This window comes from Propithecus coquereli, unplaced genomic scaffold, assembly GCF_000956105.1.
Source record: "Propithecus coquereli isolate 6110/MARCELLA unplaced genomic scaffold, Pcoq_1.0 Scaffold134, whole genome shotgun sequence".
Lineage (NCBI taxonomy): Eukaryota > Metazoa > Chordata > Mammalia > Primates > Indriidae > Propithecus > Propithecus coquereli.
The window spans coordinates 1,088,695-1,107,639 of NW_012137636.1; the positions used below are offsets into that span (position 1 = coordinate 1,088,695).

Consider the following 18,945-nt stretch of genomic DNA (forward strand, 5'->3'; position numbering starts at 1 on the left):
AGACAGGGAATAATATTTTTTTTCTTTTTCTTGTTTGTGTGTCTATTGGGCAGTCATTTCATTTTATGAAAGAAAAAGAAATTAAGAGAACTGTAGGATCCCTTGGGCCCTTTAATTGTCATGTGATTCAAGAAAAAAAGAAAAACCAACCAGTGGGCCTTTCTATGTAGATCAGGAAGAAAGCACTGCCTTCTGCACGCATCATGAAAGGGGTTGCCATTTAACTTGTTTCTGAACGTGCCCTTGCCTCTACTTTGTTGTTTTCAAAGAACGTGGAAGAGCACTCAGTATTGGATTTCGACTGTAGTGCCCATAGCGGTTCCGAATCGCCTTACAGTATCTGTGCACTTTTCAATGCAGTGGCTCAGCAGGGTGTGGGAACAAAGCTGCCGGCCTCTAACAGAGTCCTCTGAATTTCCATCCCTTCTTCTCTCCTGCTTGCTTTCCTTTCTGTGGTGGCGGTGACGCTGTTAGGTTGATGTAGAGAGCAATGTTGACATCCTTGATTGTCCTCTGACTGTAAGTCACCCTCATCCCCTTGTCAGCACGCAGTGGGCCCTGCTGTCCCGTGCCACTGCTGTCCACCCTGCTTGTGTGCCCCTCATAGCGCCTCCCCCCCCAACCCTGTGTTCTTGGTTCTCTTTGCTTTCCGCAAGTTTATTTTAACCTGGATAGAATTCATGGCTGTGTTTTTTAACTGTAGCTTAGTTTCTTCTCTACTCAGTAAGAGTAGGAACACCAGAAATTACCCCCTCAACCAAAAGGCAATATTCAAGTGTCTTCCTGAATATGAGCAGTATTTTTACTTTCGAATATATGCACCAAGACTGTGCTTGACCATTTAATTTTCAATAAAATTTGACTACCTGTCAATATTTGGAAAGGGAATCTGTGAATCATTTCATTTAATAAAATTACCGCTAATCCTCTATGCGAGTCAGGAGAGGCCAAAGCACAACTTGCAGAAATGAGGCCCAGCAGAGCTAAGCTGAGTGTGGACGCTAGCGCTTTGCATCTGCCCAGATAGATGCTCTTTGATGAAACTCCACTCAGTTCACTTGCATAGCCTATTTTCAAGTCCTGGGGTATGTACTAGTCACTCTTTGGTTTTGCAGAGATTAAGATGAAATGGCTTTTAGAAGACTTAGATCTTTAAAGTGATGGTTCTCTAATATTGGATCTCCTTGCCACAGGCAGGTGTTGCCTAGTAAAAGCTTTCTGCTCACACATAGTCTGATAAAAGATGATGAGGCTTTCTAATGGAGAACCATTGCTTTCGTTTGGAGTGCTTGATTTTTATTCAACACTCACCCTTTTCCAGAAGGAGGAAATTCCTGAAAAAAAAATAAGTTTTCAGATGCCAGTTTGCGAAGTTTTCCTTCGCTTTTGGACATGGCTTTTGTAATCTAAATGGAATATTCAAAAAACAAATTGAATACTATTGCCTGTTGGAATTCATTGTTTCTTAAGAAATACTGCTGATATACAGTGAGGAAGACACCTGGGGACGCAGTCATTTTCAGCCATGTTGAAGTGTATCCTTCTAACCTAAGCCTCTGTGTGGGTGTGTGTTTCTTCAACAGGAGATGGCGAATATTTTGGCTCAGAAGCAACTGCGTTCCATCATTTTAACAGTGAGTACCTGCGTGCTCGTGGGGAAGCGGGGGGGGGGGGGCTTGCACATTTATTTATCTCTTCTTTGGCTTCAGTCTGTGGTTCACTCTGTGACTTGCTTCTGTGGTGAAGCAGTAGGAACTATAAAGAAGTATAAAGTGTACTTTTGGAATTGGAATAAATAAGGCTTTCCTGCAGGAAGTGCCTCATGACTAGAGGGCGGAGTCTCCAGAACTTCTGGGAGAGAAAGGGAAGGGGAACCCGTTTTGCCAGGAGAGGTTGGGAATCTCTCCCGGGGAGCAGGTGAAAGAAATCAGGGCTTAGAGTCCATAGATATGAGCTTTTACTGTCTTAATGAGAACACTAGCTGGAAACATCAGGTACCCAGGGAAGTCCTGACATTTTGAGCATCATTTTCTGGGGCTCCCTTGCCAGAGGGAGGAAGGAAAGGTGCAGGTGGGAACCATCATTCACTGCAGTGCAAAAATAACCTTAAACCTCAGTGGAAAAGAAGCCCTAAATGTTTAGAATATTTAGAAATAAACCAAATAGCAAGATTTCCTGAGGCCTTACCAACTACTTGACTTACCAGTGACTTGAAAGAAGCAAGTTTGATTGACTCCCCTGCTTACAAAAAAAAAGAAAGAAAATGAATTTCTGTTTGTGGTGCTTCCAAAGAGGAGTTTAGGAAGCTTACAATTAAACACACACAGTTTTAAAATGTAGGTTTTATTATTAGCCAGGTATGGGGAGGCCAACAGATCAGGAGATGGCTACCATTGGAAAGAAAAGCTTGTTACTTCAGTTCCCAAAAGGAGAAAAGGAGGGGGCGTGTCATGCTGGGGCTGGGCTCTCAGGGGACAGAGGGAGCTGGAGGAAACTGGGCAAGAGCCTCTACTGTGGATTTTGAGGGAAGGGTTGGGTGAGGCCCAGGAAGCTGGCTAAGCAAGCCTGGGATTGGCTAATATGAATAATTTCAGTGGGCTCTGGGGTTTCTGGGCTGTCTCCAGTTGTCTGGTACCTGTCCCTGGCTGGTTAGCACAGGGGAATAGTGGGGAGTGAGTGCTGGGGCTCAGGACTGGTTAGTTTGCGTATGAAAGGAGTCATTTATTATCGCTAGGAATTGGCTAGAGCTGGGACAGTCATTCTCTCCAGAGTCAACAAAGTCCCACAAGTCAAAACATCAGAAACACATGGTTAATAACCCACCCCCCAACCCCCACCCCCACACTCCAATGCAAGAAAGCCATCAAAAACTAAAAACCTTCTGAGGGCAAAGGAAATCTATGTTCTAGAAGAAACCAAGGTCAATGGTAATGGCTGTAATTTGTGATCAGGTTTGATTTAAAATTTCCTGGCTGTCAAGAATGATGAGAAACTTGAGTGTAATTTTTATTGTTTGATAAAACGAGGTTCCCCAGTTCTTTGGGATGGCAAACCTTTTCCCTCTGGAATTGAAATCTGAAATGGGTCCTGGTACAGCATTCTAATAGATTCCAGGTCCAGTAATGGTTTTGTAAGAGGTGCAGAAGGATTCATAATATGGGCATTTTTCTTATTGGCTCTCAATAAAAGTAAAAGCTGCAATATTAAAGTGTAGTTCAGTGTCTTGATATTCCGTGGTGTGGCAGTCCAGGTTAGAATGCCCAGAGAAATAAGTGACATTAATGACTGCGGCCACATTGTCTCAAAGAACAGTTTGCTTCAGTGGGACTTCTCTTAGGAGATGTTGGTGGCTGGAAGTTGAGGGTTGGTATTCTCCATCAGGAACTTGCGGTGCGATACTTTCAGGTTGCTAATAAAATAGCCATACACTTTGGGTACTAAGGGTGTGCTGCTTGCTAACATTCTGTTCTGAAGACTGAAGACTATGGGGTTTGATTCCCCCTCTTTACCATTGTTTAGCTTCTCCCCTCCCATAATTGCGGTCCAGCCACTTTGTATCCTCTTACCCTTCCCCGCCTTCTTCCTTCTATTCCTCAGGCTTCTACTGCCCCACCTCCGCTTTAGCTGGTTGTTTCAGCATGGTGCTCGCAGCCAGGTCTGGGGGCATGCCAGATTGGGAGGCACCCAGGTGGCACCCTAGGGACCTAGACTTCCTCTAGTCCTGGCTGTAATGTCATTTTTTTCCATACTGGGCAGCTCTGACATTCACTGAACCATCATTTAAAAGTCAGTTTGTAGCAATCTACCCAGGAGCAACAACAGAGTGCCAAGAGAAACGGTCTTTCAGATAGCAAGACATGGCTCAGTCTAGCACGTTTGAAATAACTGATTTGAAGGTTTGTTTTAACACATTGACTGGTTGTTTGGCATTTAAAAGTGCAACCAGCATCTCCGCAGAAGAGGCTGTGTGTTTGGCCCGAGTGTTGAATTGGTGGCAGCTGTCCATTTCTGTCCAAAGCCCAGCTCTGGGTGGAGGGCAAAGGCCCATGTATCCAGTCTTCCTGCATCTCCTTTTATATAATGTTTTCAGTTCTATTTCTATGGGGAAGAGTCATTTTCGTTTTCAATCATTTGTTAACAGGTGAGTCAAGTAATGCACAAGCATTTGCTCGTGCGTTGTGATGGTGGAGGTCCTTGTGTAGCTCCCACAGTGAATTAACTACAAATTTGTTGGGGATTTTATTTTTGTGCGTTGCTTCTAGAACTTTTCCCCATTTAGAAGTGGGCTTGCCTATCAGAGACAGTCCTAGGGTAAGATGATGGCAAGATTGCTTCCCTTTCACCAAGGTATGAACCATTGGTTCCTCCACTGCATGCAAGGAATGCTTCCTTTGTAGAAATCCGCAGCTGTCTTGCAGACACCCTCATGTCAGCCACACCTTCTCTTGATTTATTTGGCTGCAGTCACCAGTCCCTTTGTAGTGCTTTCCCCCTGCCACTCCCTCCTGCACACAGGAGGTCTTTTCCTGGGTTCTGGCCTAAAGATCAGGAAGCTTACTGGGCCCTGTAATGTAAAGGGAAGCTCCAAGAACACCAGTGCCCTCAACTTTCTTCAGAAGAGTGGGTCTACCGGTCTCCATGCCCATGCCTCCAAATGAAGACTGCTGAGGTTTTACTTCAGGGGTAACTGTTATTGTTTCCTTTTCTTTTTTTTCTTTCTTTTTAAAATTTCACTTGTGAACCATCTTCCTAGCACGTCATCCGAGCCCAGAGGGCCATCAACAATGAGATGGCGCACCAGCTGTATGTCCTGCAAGTGCTCACCTTTAACCTGCTGGAAGACAGGATGATGACCAAGATGGACCCCCAGGACCAGGTGAGCACTCACCGCATAGTGGTCAAAGCACACGAGGGAAAGTATCATTAAAAGTCTTTTCTTGAGCTACCCTGAAACCAGGAGTTTTCAGATATTATTGCTTTATTATCATCTCAGAACTTGGGTGCGTGACTTTACCATTCAGGTGAATCTGGAATCAGAAAATAAAATAAATGGATTCTTCCAATAGGCCCCAAACACATGCACATTCTTCCTTCATTGAATAAAAAAAGCTTTTCATCATATGGCCAGGGACCTTGGCTTGGTCCCAACACCTTCAGTGGTAATGGCTTTGCAGTCATTCTCCATTAGGGCCACTTGGTAGCTCTGTGTGGCATTGACTCTGCCGGTTGAGGAAGTAATTTCCAATTTCCAGTGATCATTGCCAAGAGTGGAGCCCCAGGTTAAACCCCATTTCTGGGCTGGCATTTTTGTCAGTTGGCTATCTGCTGTAACTCTCCGCTAGGTCTCGGGTTGTTGTGCATGAAAGGTTATGTCCCCATGCGAAAGGCTTTTGGAGAACTTTGCTGTGTGAGGACAGAGGGAGAGGAAACAGCTGGGAGCCCTGCCGTAGCACATTTTCAACCTAAACAGGGCTGCAGCTTTGGAAAGGAAAACACTCATTATTGGCACGTGAGGGCCTGATCTGTTGCAGATGTGAACTGCGTCTGTGCAGTGTGTCGCTGCCGCAGAGCTTCACTCATGGCGCGAGGCCATGCGATTAAGGGTGATGAAGAGGCTTTGAAAGGCCAGCGCATGTGCCCCGTGTTTTTGGCGAGGCTGAGCATAGTCATCCCAGAGAGATGAGACTGTCATCTTAACCCTTCTGGTGATGGAGAGCAATGCCTCTTAACAGGGAAAGACCTTGCTTGTTTGTAATCCCTTCCTTTTATTTACTATGTTGTTTTTATTGTGGTAAAATATACGTAACATTTACTGTTTTAACTATTTTTAAGTGTACAGTTCAGTGGTGGCATTAAGTACATTCACATTGTTGTGAAAATGTCACCGTCATCCACGTCCGGAGCTCTTTTTGCCTTGCAGAACTGAAATTCTGCACCCATTAAACTCCCTGCTTGCCCCCTCCCACCAGCCCCTGGTCACCACCATTCTGCTCTCCGTGAAGTCCATGACTCTAGGGATCTCACAGAGGTGGAATCAGATAATATTTATCTTTTCGTGTCTGGCTTGTTTCGCTCAGCACAGTGTCTTCAAGGTTCACCCATGTCGTAGCATCCATCAGGATTTCCTTCCTTTTTAAGGCTGAGTACCATGGCTTTCTATGTCTGTACCACACGTTGTTTGTTCGCTCGCCCACAGATGGATACTTGGGTTGTTTCCACCTTTTGGCCCTTCCTTTTATTTTTATCCTGTGTTCGTTTCCATGAGGTTCCTTCTTAGTGGACTTAGGGACCCCTTGTAAGTCGAACACTGTTCACCAACTTTGCGTGTCTCTCACTTTGTTTCTATCAGTCCGTTACCCCCAGTTTCTCTAGCTTAGCCTTCACCAGTGATGACCTTTCCATCATATTTGGGCCTCTCATTTAGGACTGTGCTGGGCTGAGCGGATCATAGCCAAGGCCGACCAGCAGGGAAAGTGGCAGAAAGCAGCAGTCTGCAAAGCCCTAACTTAGAACATTGGTCCTCTTTTATCTATTTTTCTTTTGCCTGAATACAGTGATTCGTTTAGACCCTGGGGAAGGAGGGAGTATATGTAACTTCACACAATGAAAGCAAACTTTTCCTCCCTCCCCCTTTTTTTTCTCCCTAACTTCTTCAGGCTCAGAGGGACATCATATTTGAACTTCGAAGAATTGCTTTTGATGCAGAGTCGGAACCCAATAACAGCAGCGGCAGCATGGAGAAACGCAAGTCCATGTACACTCGGGATTACAAGAAACTTGGCTTCATTGTAAGTAAGCCATCTCCCCTTCCAACCTCCCCAGTCTGACCTCAGCCGCATAAGTGATGTCTCCTCCGAGCGTGTGGTCCTCTTGTGCTTTACAAAATAGTTTCCACATTTCCAGATGTTCAGCTGGTTTAAACAGGATCACATGAAAATCTCTTCTGGCCGCAGTGAAGTGGAATAACTTGCACAAGTGTGACTAATACTGAGTTTGTTTATTCAGTTCTGATTAAGGGTAACCAAGAGTAGTTAGCCCGGAATGCCTCTAGACTTCATTAAATCTACTTCACAAGATGCTTAAAGTTCTGTTTGAATTAAAAATGATGATGGCAGCTGTGGGATGGATATTATTATTGGGTTAATGATTGGATTACTTACATAGACTTCATATCAAAGTCAAATCAGAAGTCTCCTGAAGTTTAATCACAATGAGATTTATGAAATTTCTCTTTCCTAAAAGCTTTCTCTTGCTATGAAAGCTAATAAGTTGTCTCCTAGAGGTTTTTTTTTTTTTCAGTTTGCAAATCAGAACACAGCTTGTCCTGAATATAACCTGCTGTTTACGTTTCTGCTTGCATTCTATTCTCACCTTTATCACCATCAAGTTTCTGAGTGACCTTTAGCTAATACCGAATTCTGCAGGTGTAAAATTGAATTTCGGTTCTAACCTCCATCATAGACAACATGGAAGAGATTTTGGCCAGGTTGATTAGAAATCACTGGGCATTATTTTATAATTTCAAATACTCTTTCCTTGAAAAAAATATATACAATATATATGTGTGTGTACATATACACACACAGACACACACAGTAATATCTATACACCATACGTATATCTGTGTATATATACACACTAATATTAGTATTTATGCATATTTTGACAAAAATGATGCTGCACTTTACGTGTTATTTGGGACACTTTGTCCTCCATGGGAATTTTCTTTGAAAATATTTTCGTATCAGTTAACATGTATCGTGTTTCATTACTGAGGAGTTTTTCGTCGTTTGGATGTAATACAGTTTATTTAACTAAGCCCTTTTATAAAATGATTCTATGTTTTGAAATTACCAATAAGTATATAATTAACATCTTTGCAGCCCAGTATTTATTTATGCACATCCATGATCACATTATTAGGCTAAATTTGTGAAGCTATTATATAATTTTTGTGGTATATATTTTCAAGGCTTTTAATATTGCCAGATTGCTTTCCACAAACATTGAATAATTTCCACTTTAACTAGCAGTGAATTAGATGGTCCATTTTTTAAACCTTCTCCAGTAGTGTTTTTTAAACTAAAAAAATAAAACTAACAATCTGATACGTTATTGTTTTTATAGTGTTAGTCTTAATATGACATTTTTAATAAGAATACCTGTTGAACATTGTATAATATTCAGCTTGCAACTTGCTTTACAAAGGTATTCTAACATCATTTTTATATGATCATACCTGATATTTTGATCTTGACATTCCATTTGATCTTTTAGTTGAATCGATTTTTTAAAATTTGAGCAAAAAGTGTCATGACTAGTGGAGCAGGTGAGTTTCCTGTGCTTGGGTGTCAATGATCATGGGTGGCAGTGCCCCTGTTGGCAGAGCCCCTTTGCCTGAGATACAGTCCAGGGAAGGTAGATGGGACTCACTTTCTACCTTACCCTCAGTTCCTGACAAGTTTTGCTTTGGTATGGTGAGCAAAGTATATCTGAATCACTTGGGAAGATTTGCAAAATCACCCTCAAGTTATATCAAAATTGCCAAGGAAGAGATCAAGGCATGTGCAATTTGAAAATACCCTCAGTTGATTCTGATACTCTTTTCTGGGGGAGAGACTAGTTCTAGGGTACTCCTGTTAACTGCAATGTCATCTTCCGCCTCCTGCCACTGCCTGGATTCTTTCAAGCTGTGCAGAAAATACCAAACCTGAGCTCTTTACATGCACTGTGTCTCTGCCCTGGGTAGTAGTGGTTTTCCTTGGGGACAGCTGGATTCCAGAGTGCCCAGTATGGAGGGACGGAGGAGAGTGAGAGCTAGGGGGACGACCACTTGTTGGGCCTGGGATTATTACAGGCTCTAAGTCTTTATGAGGGGTGTATAGAATGGGGGTGGGCAGTAGGAAGCATCTCTTTTTATATTTTCAGGCTCTGTTCTTACGTGAAATCACCAGGGTATTGTACGAGCCAAAATCTGAGTAATTTTTCTAATGCAGCTCTGTCTGTCCTGACATTATTGTTAATTCCTTGCATAATTGGGTCTTAGGGTGTATCTCCATCCTAGTTTTCTGCGTCTGGCGAATATTCCGCTTCACGAGTGCTTTACGAAGAACGATGCAGGTTTTTAAAAATCAAAATTAGGCCAGGCGCGGCGGCTCATGCCTTTAATCCTAGCACTCTGGGAGGCCGAGGCGGGCGGATTGTTTGAGCTCAGGAGTTCGAGACCAGCCTGGGCAAGAGCAAGATCCCGTCTCTACCAAAAATAGAAAGAAATTAATTGGACAACTAAAAAATATATAGAAAAAATTAGCCGGGCATGGTGGCGCATGCCTGTAGTCCCAGCTACTTGGGAGGCTGAGGCAGTAGGATTGCTTGAGCCCAGGAGTTTGAGGTTGCTGTGAGCTAGCTGACGCCACGGCACTCACTCTAGCCAGGGCAACAAAGTGAGATTCTGTCTCAAAAAAAAAAAAAAAAAAAGAAATAAAAATCAAAATTGATTTGATGTGATTTTAAGACCTTTAGCACTGCCCAAGGACTTGAAAAGTCATTTTAGAAAAAGCAAAGACCCGGAACAGAGAATAATCAAGAGTGTTGGTTTCCTTTATTTTTCCACAGTTCTTTTTTAGTTTTCAGTTTCAGTCCTTCCCCTGCCTTCTCCCAGGCCACGGCCTTGCATCAGAGAGTTGAGAAGTTGGAAAGGCTGTTTAGTAATGATTTCTAATGCTGGAAATGATCCAACAACTTTGACAAGCAGATATTTTCACTTTTGAATACCCAGCCAGCCAGAAATAGACAAGCCTCAGTAAACAGAACCATGTGCTCTTTGCGCCACCTAGAGACCGTCTTGCAGGAACACCGAAAGCTGGCTGATGACGTAATCAGTGTCTGGCGGCAAAAGTTCTAGATGCCGTCAGCAGGCCTGTGCAGAATTCTCTCCGAACTTTCCAAAGAGGAGTAATCTTGCCTGTTAAACTCCTCACTGAACTTTAAGGAACAATGAGAGGTATGGCTAATCTTTTGGGTCTCTTTGAAGAAAAGTTCAGTTCATAAGACGAAGATTGCTATTTCTCATTTAGTCTCTCCCAAGTAGGCAACGTCCAGGAAGCATTAAATGACAAGTTTTTTGAGTCCATTGGGCCTAGATTTAATTTCAGCTTTCCCATTTCCCATGCGTGAGCCGGTGTGTTAGTCATTTAACTTGTTTGGGCATCAGTTTCCTTAGCTGTGAAATTAAGCAGCAACTTTTCTATTTCGAAGACATTAGAGGGCCCTGCAAGACCGTCTGCCAGCTACTACTGGCACAGCCCCTGGAGCTGAGGGTGTGCTCAGCCAATGGCACTTCCCTTCCTCCCATTTGGAAATCACACACCATGGAGATTACAGGCAGCTTTTTAAGTCTTCCAAAGTAGAAGGGGCCGTTGCTGCAACAAGGCGAGATGAACAGTTTGTCAAAGGATAATAAATCATAACACCTTGGAGAAGGCAGATGGGCCTCACATTCTTTCTTAGCATAGCATCCCCATGGAGCATGTTTTTCTGATAAAATAATTCTGAAATCTCAGTCTAAAGTGGCTAAATGGCTTGTATGGTTAGTCGTAACACAGAAAAGCATCTGTTTTTCAAACAAAGCTGCTTAATCTTCTAAGATCTCTTAGTTACTGATTCTCTAGCTTCAAAATGGACCAGGCTTTGTAGGTCCCCTGGTGGGAGGAGGGGGGTGACGGTGGTCTGGGATAATACAATTATTGTAACTCCTAAGGAAGGGCTCATGTGTCCCTCAAAGTGATGGAAGGCAGAGTCTCATTTTTAGAATGACTTTACTTGGAGAACAGGGGAAAAGCTGTAAACTTTATTGATTGTAATGACCAAAAACTGTGCAAAGTGGCTTTTATACTTTGTGAAGCATTGTGTTCCTGGCCAGAGCCCCTTCAGAATTTGTCTCTGTCTTGATTTAAAATGTATACCTTCTCTATTTATGAATTTTACCGTTTATAGTCTATTGGCGGAGCGTCAAAAAGGAGATGACTGTAGTTCATCTTTCTGATCCCTTCTGAATCAAGGCAGATATTTAAATAGGATAAGGCTTTTTTTTTTCCTAGTTGCCTTTTTTTTCTTTCCTTTAGCTTGACCTGGGAGAAAATAAACTCATTTTGTTAAAAGAAACTGTTTCTGAACAATATAATGTGTTTTATAAACATTTCCCTTAACATGTTAAAATTGTCCTAAAAGAAAAAAAATGACTAATATGTGAAGTTGGAAAAGTAGTGGGTAATGGGAACAATATTATTTTAGAATTAAGACTCATGTTCAAATTTTTGAGAGGATTTGCTACCTTCTTGGGTGATAGAAGATAATTATAGTTGCACGAGTATAATTATACATAATTACATATGCAGTGCTTGGTGTCATGTTAATGTATTTTTCCCCAAATACAGATGGCAGGGAATGAAGTGAACTGCATATTTATACATTTCTTCCTCCATCTCTGTCCCCGTCCTCATACCACAGAAGGAAGCATCTTAGTCCAAATGCTACTAGGATTCAGAAATTATTCTGAGAGTCTAATATTGTGATTAAGCTTGTGTTCTGGATTCAAGTTGCCCACACTGATTTCTGACTCCCTGGAAACTGCTGTTGTTGCAAAATACCATGTCCCTGAACATGCACTAAAATCATTCCGGATAAAGGAGAACCCAGTCTAGAGTGGACTTGTCTTATATTTCAGGGCTGTCCCCAGCAGGACTGTATCATAAGCATTTGTCCCTGAGAATGTGACTCAGTCCCTTAGAGCAATAAGGACAGTATTAGTAAGAATCTAGAATACATTTGTGGGAATCAAAGACATCATATTTTGACTTTTACCTCCTTTTTTTGGTGCTCACCCCCTTTTCGCAGCAAGGCATCTCTGGAAACCACAGGATAAAGCACGTTTTTGTAAATTGAATCACTTTTCCCTATATGAATGATTTCATAATTGGCATAGTATTCCAAACCAAGCACTTTGCTTTCAAATAAGTTACAGATATAACCCATAAACAATAGGTCATAAAGGCAAAAGGACAATAAATGCTTTTTTTAAAACACACATTTGCTGAAATTCTGTAAGTTTTAGTTACACAGAGTGCAGGAGGTCCCTGGGTGCTCTGCAGGAAAGCTCTAACCAATCAAGCAGCCTCAGCCAGTCCCATCCATATAAAGGACCCTTGGGGGACGCTGCTGAAGGGATTACCGGGGACTAAGACCCAGGCACGGTTCAGGCTGGGTGAACTCACAAGGATATGCCTGTTCCTTGGGAACCAGATTTTACATTCTCTACCTCCTTGACGCTTCGCTTTGATCAGACAATCTCTTTCCCCATCTTAAATGCTACAGAACACACAGCCCTAATAACTTCTAGTTACAGTCTTGCTTTATTGGGGCAATGCTGGCCTGAGTTAGCCAGGAGATTCCTCAGTGAAGCCACCAGGTGGTGCAAAACCACAGCGATGGTCTCCCAACCAACCCTCTGAACACTGGCTGACAGCTGCCCGGACACCCGATTACATGGCAGCCTCCTGATGAGCCTGCAGGGTTTGAAGTTGTAGGACTAAGACAGGGGCCCTCAGGGACTAGCGGCAGTCTAAGATGCCTAACTGACGCCTCGTTAAATGGGATTTGCCTGCTGTTCATGGCAGATGGGTTTTTATCCAGTGTTTTGTCTTCTGACCCTATTACCAGTATTTTTCCTTATGCCATCCTAAAAGTCTTTTAAGGGGGGCATGGCAACCTAAACATCCAGTGTTTTATTTCTGCTTTAACGTGGAAATGCTGGAAATAATCCACTGGAAATGGAAAATCTGAATTAATATTGACCGTAAAGACAGCAACAATAATAATGTATTTGGGGATTAAAAGTGTACATAATTAAGACACACGCCCGTAATAACACAGAGAGGGTACAGTAGTTAGCAGAATCAAACTGAACCAGCATTGGTGGGAAATTGTACAGAGCTATCTGGGGAACTTTGATCTGACTCTTGTGTTTCTCAGATACGTAGAATCTTCTAGAATCATTTTTCAACTTGCTTTTAAGTAGCCATTTCTGGAGCTATATGTCGAAAGGTGCCATTGAGACTTCTGTTTTAATAGTAGGGAGCATGAAAGTCTCTTGAACAGTTTTTTTCTTTTTATCTCTAAATTTTCCCTTCCTTGCTCCAACAAATATCAAGGGAATTTTGAAAGGGAAAAGAAGCCAAAGCAGGGCAATCTATGCGGCTGTCAATACTTGAAGCAAAAACTTTCGGGCAGTTTTGTGGCTTACTCTATTGATGGGCAGGTGAGCATCCTTTTCAGACTACTCATTCGTCACAGGTGCAGAGGAGAACTCCAGCGTCCTGCCGTGTGTGTTCAGGGTTGGCACTGTGCTGCCTTTCTGGGATGTTTTTGGTCAAATGCCACCAAGCATGGCGTGCCCTGTCTTCATGTTTGGTTTACGTTGTAGCTATCTTAAAGTCATAGCTGCGCACAGAGAACAGAAAACGTTAGCCTTGGAAAGCTCTCTTGCAAGAACCCAGAAGATCAGACGTCAGGCTTTGTTTTCTGTCATTGAACCAAGCGCAGTAAATCCCGGACAGGCCTCCTGCCCAGTGGGCTCTTCACATTGACACGTGAGCTCTCAGGGGGCCATGTCCACTTCAGTTTAGTGTCATCCTCTTCAAAGTGAGGCACAGAGAGATCAAGAAGCCCACTTACAATACTTGCAGATCTTTTCTTTCCTGGCCCACCTTTGCCGTCCGGCTACATTGGGAAGGGGCCCGCGCTGGGGCAGGGGGGCCTGTCGGGGCAGCCCCGCCGCGTGCTCTCTGTCACTGTCAGAGGTCGAGAGCCAGCTCCGTTCTTTACTCTTGCTGCAGGGCATGTGCCGTCACTGCCATTTCCATCTGGTGACTTACACATGTGATCCGTTATTCCCTCCTTGCCGTAGCAGCGGGAGGCACGGAGGAGTCGTGAGAGCTGGGGAACAGTCCCGTTTCAGAAGCACCCACAGCCTACTGTGTACACCTTCTGAAGAGGGGACACGTGAATAATTGGGATTTTAAAACGGTTGGATATTTTTAAAGGAAATATTTCAAAGGAAAACTTTTAAAAACAAATGAACGATGATGTATCACCATGACCATACTTGAGCTTTGTTCTCATCTTGTATTTTTTGCTGCCATTAATTTTAGCTCCAGACAGAATTTCTCAGGGATGGTTATTGAGGACCAGGTGAGGAGACAGGTTTCTTCCACTTCCGGTTTTCGGAACTCCATTCCTATTGAGCACCCTTTGCGGTGCTGGAGGAGGGACATTGATCTCCTGTTAGAGTTGAATCTGTTTTCTGGTCACTAGGGGGCGCGCCTGACAAAGGCGTGTGTGTTAGGAACCCCACAGGCTGGTGGTGCTTGTATTGAATATAAAGGACAGCTCTCATGTGCCTGAGAAGGGGGAGAACTTAGCCTCCTACGTGGGGTGATTTTAAAAGTTTCAGGAGAACCCTTCCCCAACCAAAACCTTCCTCCTCCTGTTTTTAGGTTAAAATCCACAGGAACTTTGTCCCCTTTAAAATACGGCTGCGACAGAAGGAGGCAACTTATTAAAGTGTCAATCATTCACCTCTCGGTGTATCATGCAGACTCTCTCGGCCTCCTTTCTTTGCCAAGTGACTTTCAAGCAAAGGGGCACCATCCAACAGGGGCAAGAGTGAGGCACAGGGGACAAGGACAAGGAAACCTGAGGGTCTTGTGGCATATAAGCAAGTCAGTTTTGAGACTAATACAGCATAGCTTTTTATTGAGCACAGCCTCTGAGGCCAGACTGCCCGGTTTTGCATCCCAGCTCCATTGCTCATTAGCTTTGTGACCTTGGACAGTTTGTCTAACCTTCCTACGCCCCATTAGTAAGTTGCATATAGCAGTGACTGTAGCTCCTACCTAGGCTTGTTGTGGAGATCAATGCGATAACAGATGCCAGCTTCCTAGAAACCTGCCTGGCACTGAGCAGGTTTTAATAGATTCTTGCCGTAGATACTGCCCTTTGGATCTTATGGCTGACATGAGTCCAGGGAATACATTAACCCCCCTGCCTCTGATAACTAAGACTGTTCTCCATTTAACCATAACCAGCTGGGTCAGAGAGCAGAAATTCAAAAATGGCTAGTCCTGAGGGTAGCGTATCCCGAAGTCCATAAATCCTAGAGAATTTTCATAAGAGTTCTTAGCAGGGCAGGACTTTAATACCCCTTAAAGTGCCTCTTTAAGGAAGAAAAAAGTGATTTTTTTTTTCACTGCATTTTTGCTACTCGGGACTAGCATGCAGACATACTGCTAAGCATGTCCTTATGGGCGCAGCGTATCATAGCTGCTTGCTCTTGTGAGGATTTTCAGAAGTGAGCGGGGCTGAAAACCATAACGCATATTAATTCAATTTTTCTGTGTGCAATAGAAAGCACTTTTTAGTCGGATGACTCCATCCATTGTAACCTTTGAGAGTGCCTTGGACCTAGGCTGGGCAGTGCCAGGACAGTGTACCATCAGAGCCCAGCATGGGCTGAGCAGGTGTGGGGTTCCTGCGCCTGTGATGGGTGGTGGTGAACATCTAGCATTTTCCTCTTACGATTTCCCATAGTTGCCTAGACTTGTGATACGATTTTGCCCTTGTGGGATCATATCAAAGAAGACCCGAGAACAGTGCTGGCTATTCTGGGGTGCAGGCAAGGGGGTGAAGGACTGGCCAGTTCAGAGACCCATGATGCAGTCGCCTGCTTCCTGTTGGTCCTGCTTTTGATGGCCATTGAACAGTTACATGTAAAGTTAGCTGCCTTCTGTTTTTATCCCTTTTGCTGAGACAGTGTGCCTTGCAATACTTTTTATTTTGTTTGCCATTTTTTCGAAGTGGTCACCGTTTGTCAAGGTGCCCTTCATAATTCCGAATTCGCCGTGATGTGACCTTGGGAGAGGAGGTGTGATCACGATGTCCAGACTCGTACATGTTTGTTTCATGTCTGCAAGGAAGTAATTTATACGCCAGGAGCTGGCTTCATGGCGTGGGATTCTAATTCTGGGGATGGCATTTTGTATGTGTAGGAAGACTGTCAAAACCTTTCCAATGGGAAGGGACAAGAACCAATTTGAGAATCACATGGTTATATAAGAACTGTCCCTGTGCGGGCATCTCGGCACACTTCCTGTACTTGTTCATTCTGAAGAGGAGAGAAGGAGGAGCAGGAAGAATTTTCCGCGAACTCTGCAAATCTACTAACTTTCCAATGAGAAGTGACGCACACTCCCGAGATGGTGCTCGGGACAACACAGTTACAAGGGTAAGGGGTGTTTGTTAACATGTTGCTTTCTTATTATTCTTCCCCTTCTCTTTGAATGTTTACATTACCAAACTGGTTAGACTGCTGAGAATCTATCATTTTAGGGGGCCAACTGGGGTTTCCACTTATACCAGTAAGAAAACAGCTGCAGCAGTGACCCCCAGAAGCAGGAGCATTTAGGAACCTTCCGGGACGTGGGCCAAATGGTTCCCATGCTGTGTCTTATTTCATCTCCACAAGGCACAGGGACTATAATTCTTATTTTAGAGGTGAAGAAATGAGGCTTACAGCTTCGAAAGGTTAGAAACCTGCCCAAAGGGGCTGCAGTGTTTCAGCAGGACAAGAACACGTGTGCAGACTGAATGTTCATTCTCGAGTTGTTTAGCCACAGGTGCAGAGTGTCGTGGAAGCAGGATGGTGAAATAGACAAAAGTAGCAGCTCTGGGCACAGCTTATTCTGGCCTCCAGGCGCTCTAAGAGGATACCTAGAACACTCTCCACTCCCTCGGAGTCCTTGAGAAAGCTACCAAATGTTTGTCTTGCTGTGGCCTTTTCCGACTCGAGATGATATTCCCATTAATGAAGACTGCACGCTGACCACCTGCCTGCTTCTTCTTAAGGGAACATGTACAGACTGTCGCCTTGCCTGGTTCTCAAACTAAACCCAGCGGGAGCAAGGCCACATCCTTGTTGGAGGGTAGAAGCAGAATCATGCTTGCTTGTCGCTGAAGCCAGAATTGCCTCCAGTTTCCAGGGATGCTGGAAATCCTTCCCAATTCTCATGGCAAGCAAGTGGCAGGGCCAGTGTTTGGCACTGTTTCTTCCTGAGGCCAGTCCTCCCTCTGCCTGAGCCTTCAGGCTGTGCTCTCTTGCTATTTAAGCGAAAGGGACAGCACTTGCTAAAAGGTCTCACTCTCTCTGTAGCTTTCGTTCAGGTGAAACAGGGAGGCCTTGTCTCCATTCTTTGTTGAACTGCTGCCTGCTTTCCTGATGTTTTTCATTCGTTTGAATTTCATTGATTCTGTTTCTGAGATTTCTTTGCTCCTCCCCCTTCTCCCTCCTGACTTGGAGGCTTTCCCCCTCAGAGATGCTTTCTCCTACCACACTTGCTCATCTTGTCACGTAGCCGAAACAGAGCAGTGCAGGAGAGCAAGTGTTTTCATGACCTGGGTCCTGAATGCTCATCTTCCCTGCTCTGTGATCATCCAGAAATTGGCCTTCATTTTTTGCCTCCCCTTGTTCGTGCAGCCCGATGTTAGCAATTTTGATTTTGGTTCTCATGATCCCCCCAGCCCTTTTATGCATTTCTGTGAAATGTCATATCCTAAAGCTTTTTCTTCTTAGCACCCACATTTCCACTGTTCCTTGTCACTCACAAACATTAGGGATCAAGGGAAGGGCTGGAGAATGGGGACCAGGATAAGGGAGGGACCCCTGCAGTTTGGTTTTTGGATCAGGGGGCTCCATCATAGAGAGCATGTTTGGGACCAGGTCTGTTAGGAGAAGAGCCACGCCAGCCTCCGCAGATAGGGAAGCTGTGGGAGGAGGCACATTTCTCCCTTCCTAGGGGAGAGTGTTGCAGATTCCTGAAGCTGCTACTCACCGGAGGGAGCCCCACCTGCAGCCGACGGGCCAAGACTGAGCACCCACAGCAGGTATCCCAGGCATGCAAGTGCTACAGCAGAGTTGACCAGGAATAGACCGAGAGGCACATGGAAGTGTAGCAAAACAGATTTTATTATGCCGGCGGGCTCAGAGGGGATTTTTCCACCCCAAATTCTGAGCCCCGAACAAAGAACGTAGCAGTCTTTTATATACTTTGTTTAGGGAGGAAGTGGGGCACGGTTACGACATGGTTAACTTTAATGGGGCAGAGTCCTAAGCTACTTCAGCGCCTGGTACGGTAATTGCTACAGGCGATTTATGAGAGCGGCAGCTGCCGGGGAAAGGTTGCAGGGGTGGATGCCGGTAGTGGAATTTTCCAATTTTCCACTTCACAAGAACCATGCAAGAGCGGGCTTGGATCTCCGCCGGCTGGTCTTAATGGCTTGCTGAAAGATGGTGTTCCATTGGCCACCAGTAGGTCACTTTTTTTTTTTTTTGAGACACAGTCTCCCACTGTTGCCCAGGCTAGAGTGCCAGAGTGCCATGGTGTCAGCCTAGTTCACAGCAACCTCAAACTCCTGGGCTCAAGCAATCTTCCTGCCTCAGCCTCCCAAGTAGCTGGGACTACAGGCATGTGCCACCACGCCTGGCAAATTTTTTCTATTTTTAGTAGAGACGGGGTCTCATTCTCGCTCAGGCTGATCTCGAACTCCTGAGCTCTATTGATTCTCCCGCTTCTGCCTCCCAAAGTGCTAGGATTACAGGTGTGAGCCACTGCACCTGACCTAGAGGACCTTGATAATAATAGATCATATCGTGGGATAGGGTCAGGTTGGTGTTTAATCTAGCCTGAAAATGAGAGACTAATGGATTGATTCATTTTTTTTCATGCAACCAATATTTATGAGCATTTATGGTATTTAAGGCACTGTGCAAACAAGGCTCTAGTCACAAAGAGGGAATCAGGGAGAAGCCAGGGCCTTCACGGGACTTCCTGTTTA

General features: G+C 44.3%; 1 protein-coding gene across 1 annotated transcript in view; it reads left to right on the top strand.

The window, feature by feature from the left end:
• The window catches only part of LOC105805796 (engulfment and cell motility protein 1), a 265,488-nt gene that overhangs the window by 100,531 nt on the left and 146,012 nt on the right, over window positions 1-18,945 (top strand). The window contains exons 10-12 of the mRNA XM_012638750.1: window positions 1,584-1,634; window positions 4,754-4,876; window positions 6,657-6,788. Coding sequence (XP_012494204.1) covers window positions 1,584-1,634; window positions 4,754-4,876; window positions 6,657-6,788 — 306 coding nt within the window. The remainder of the gene's footprint in view (window positions 1-1,583; window positions 1,635-4,753; window positions 4,877-6,656; window positions 6,789-18,945) is intronic.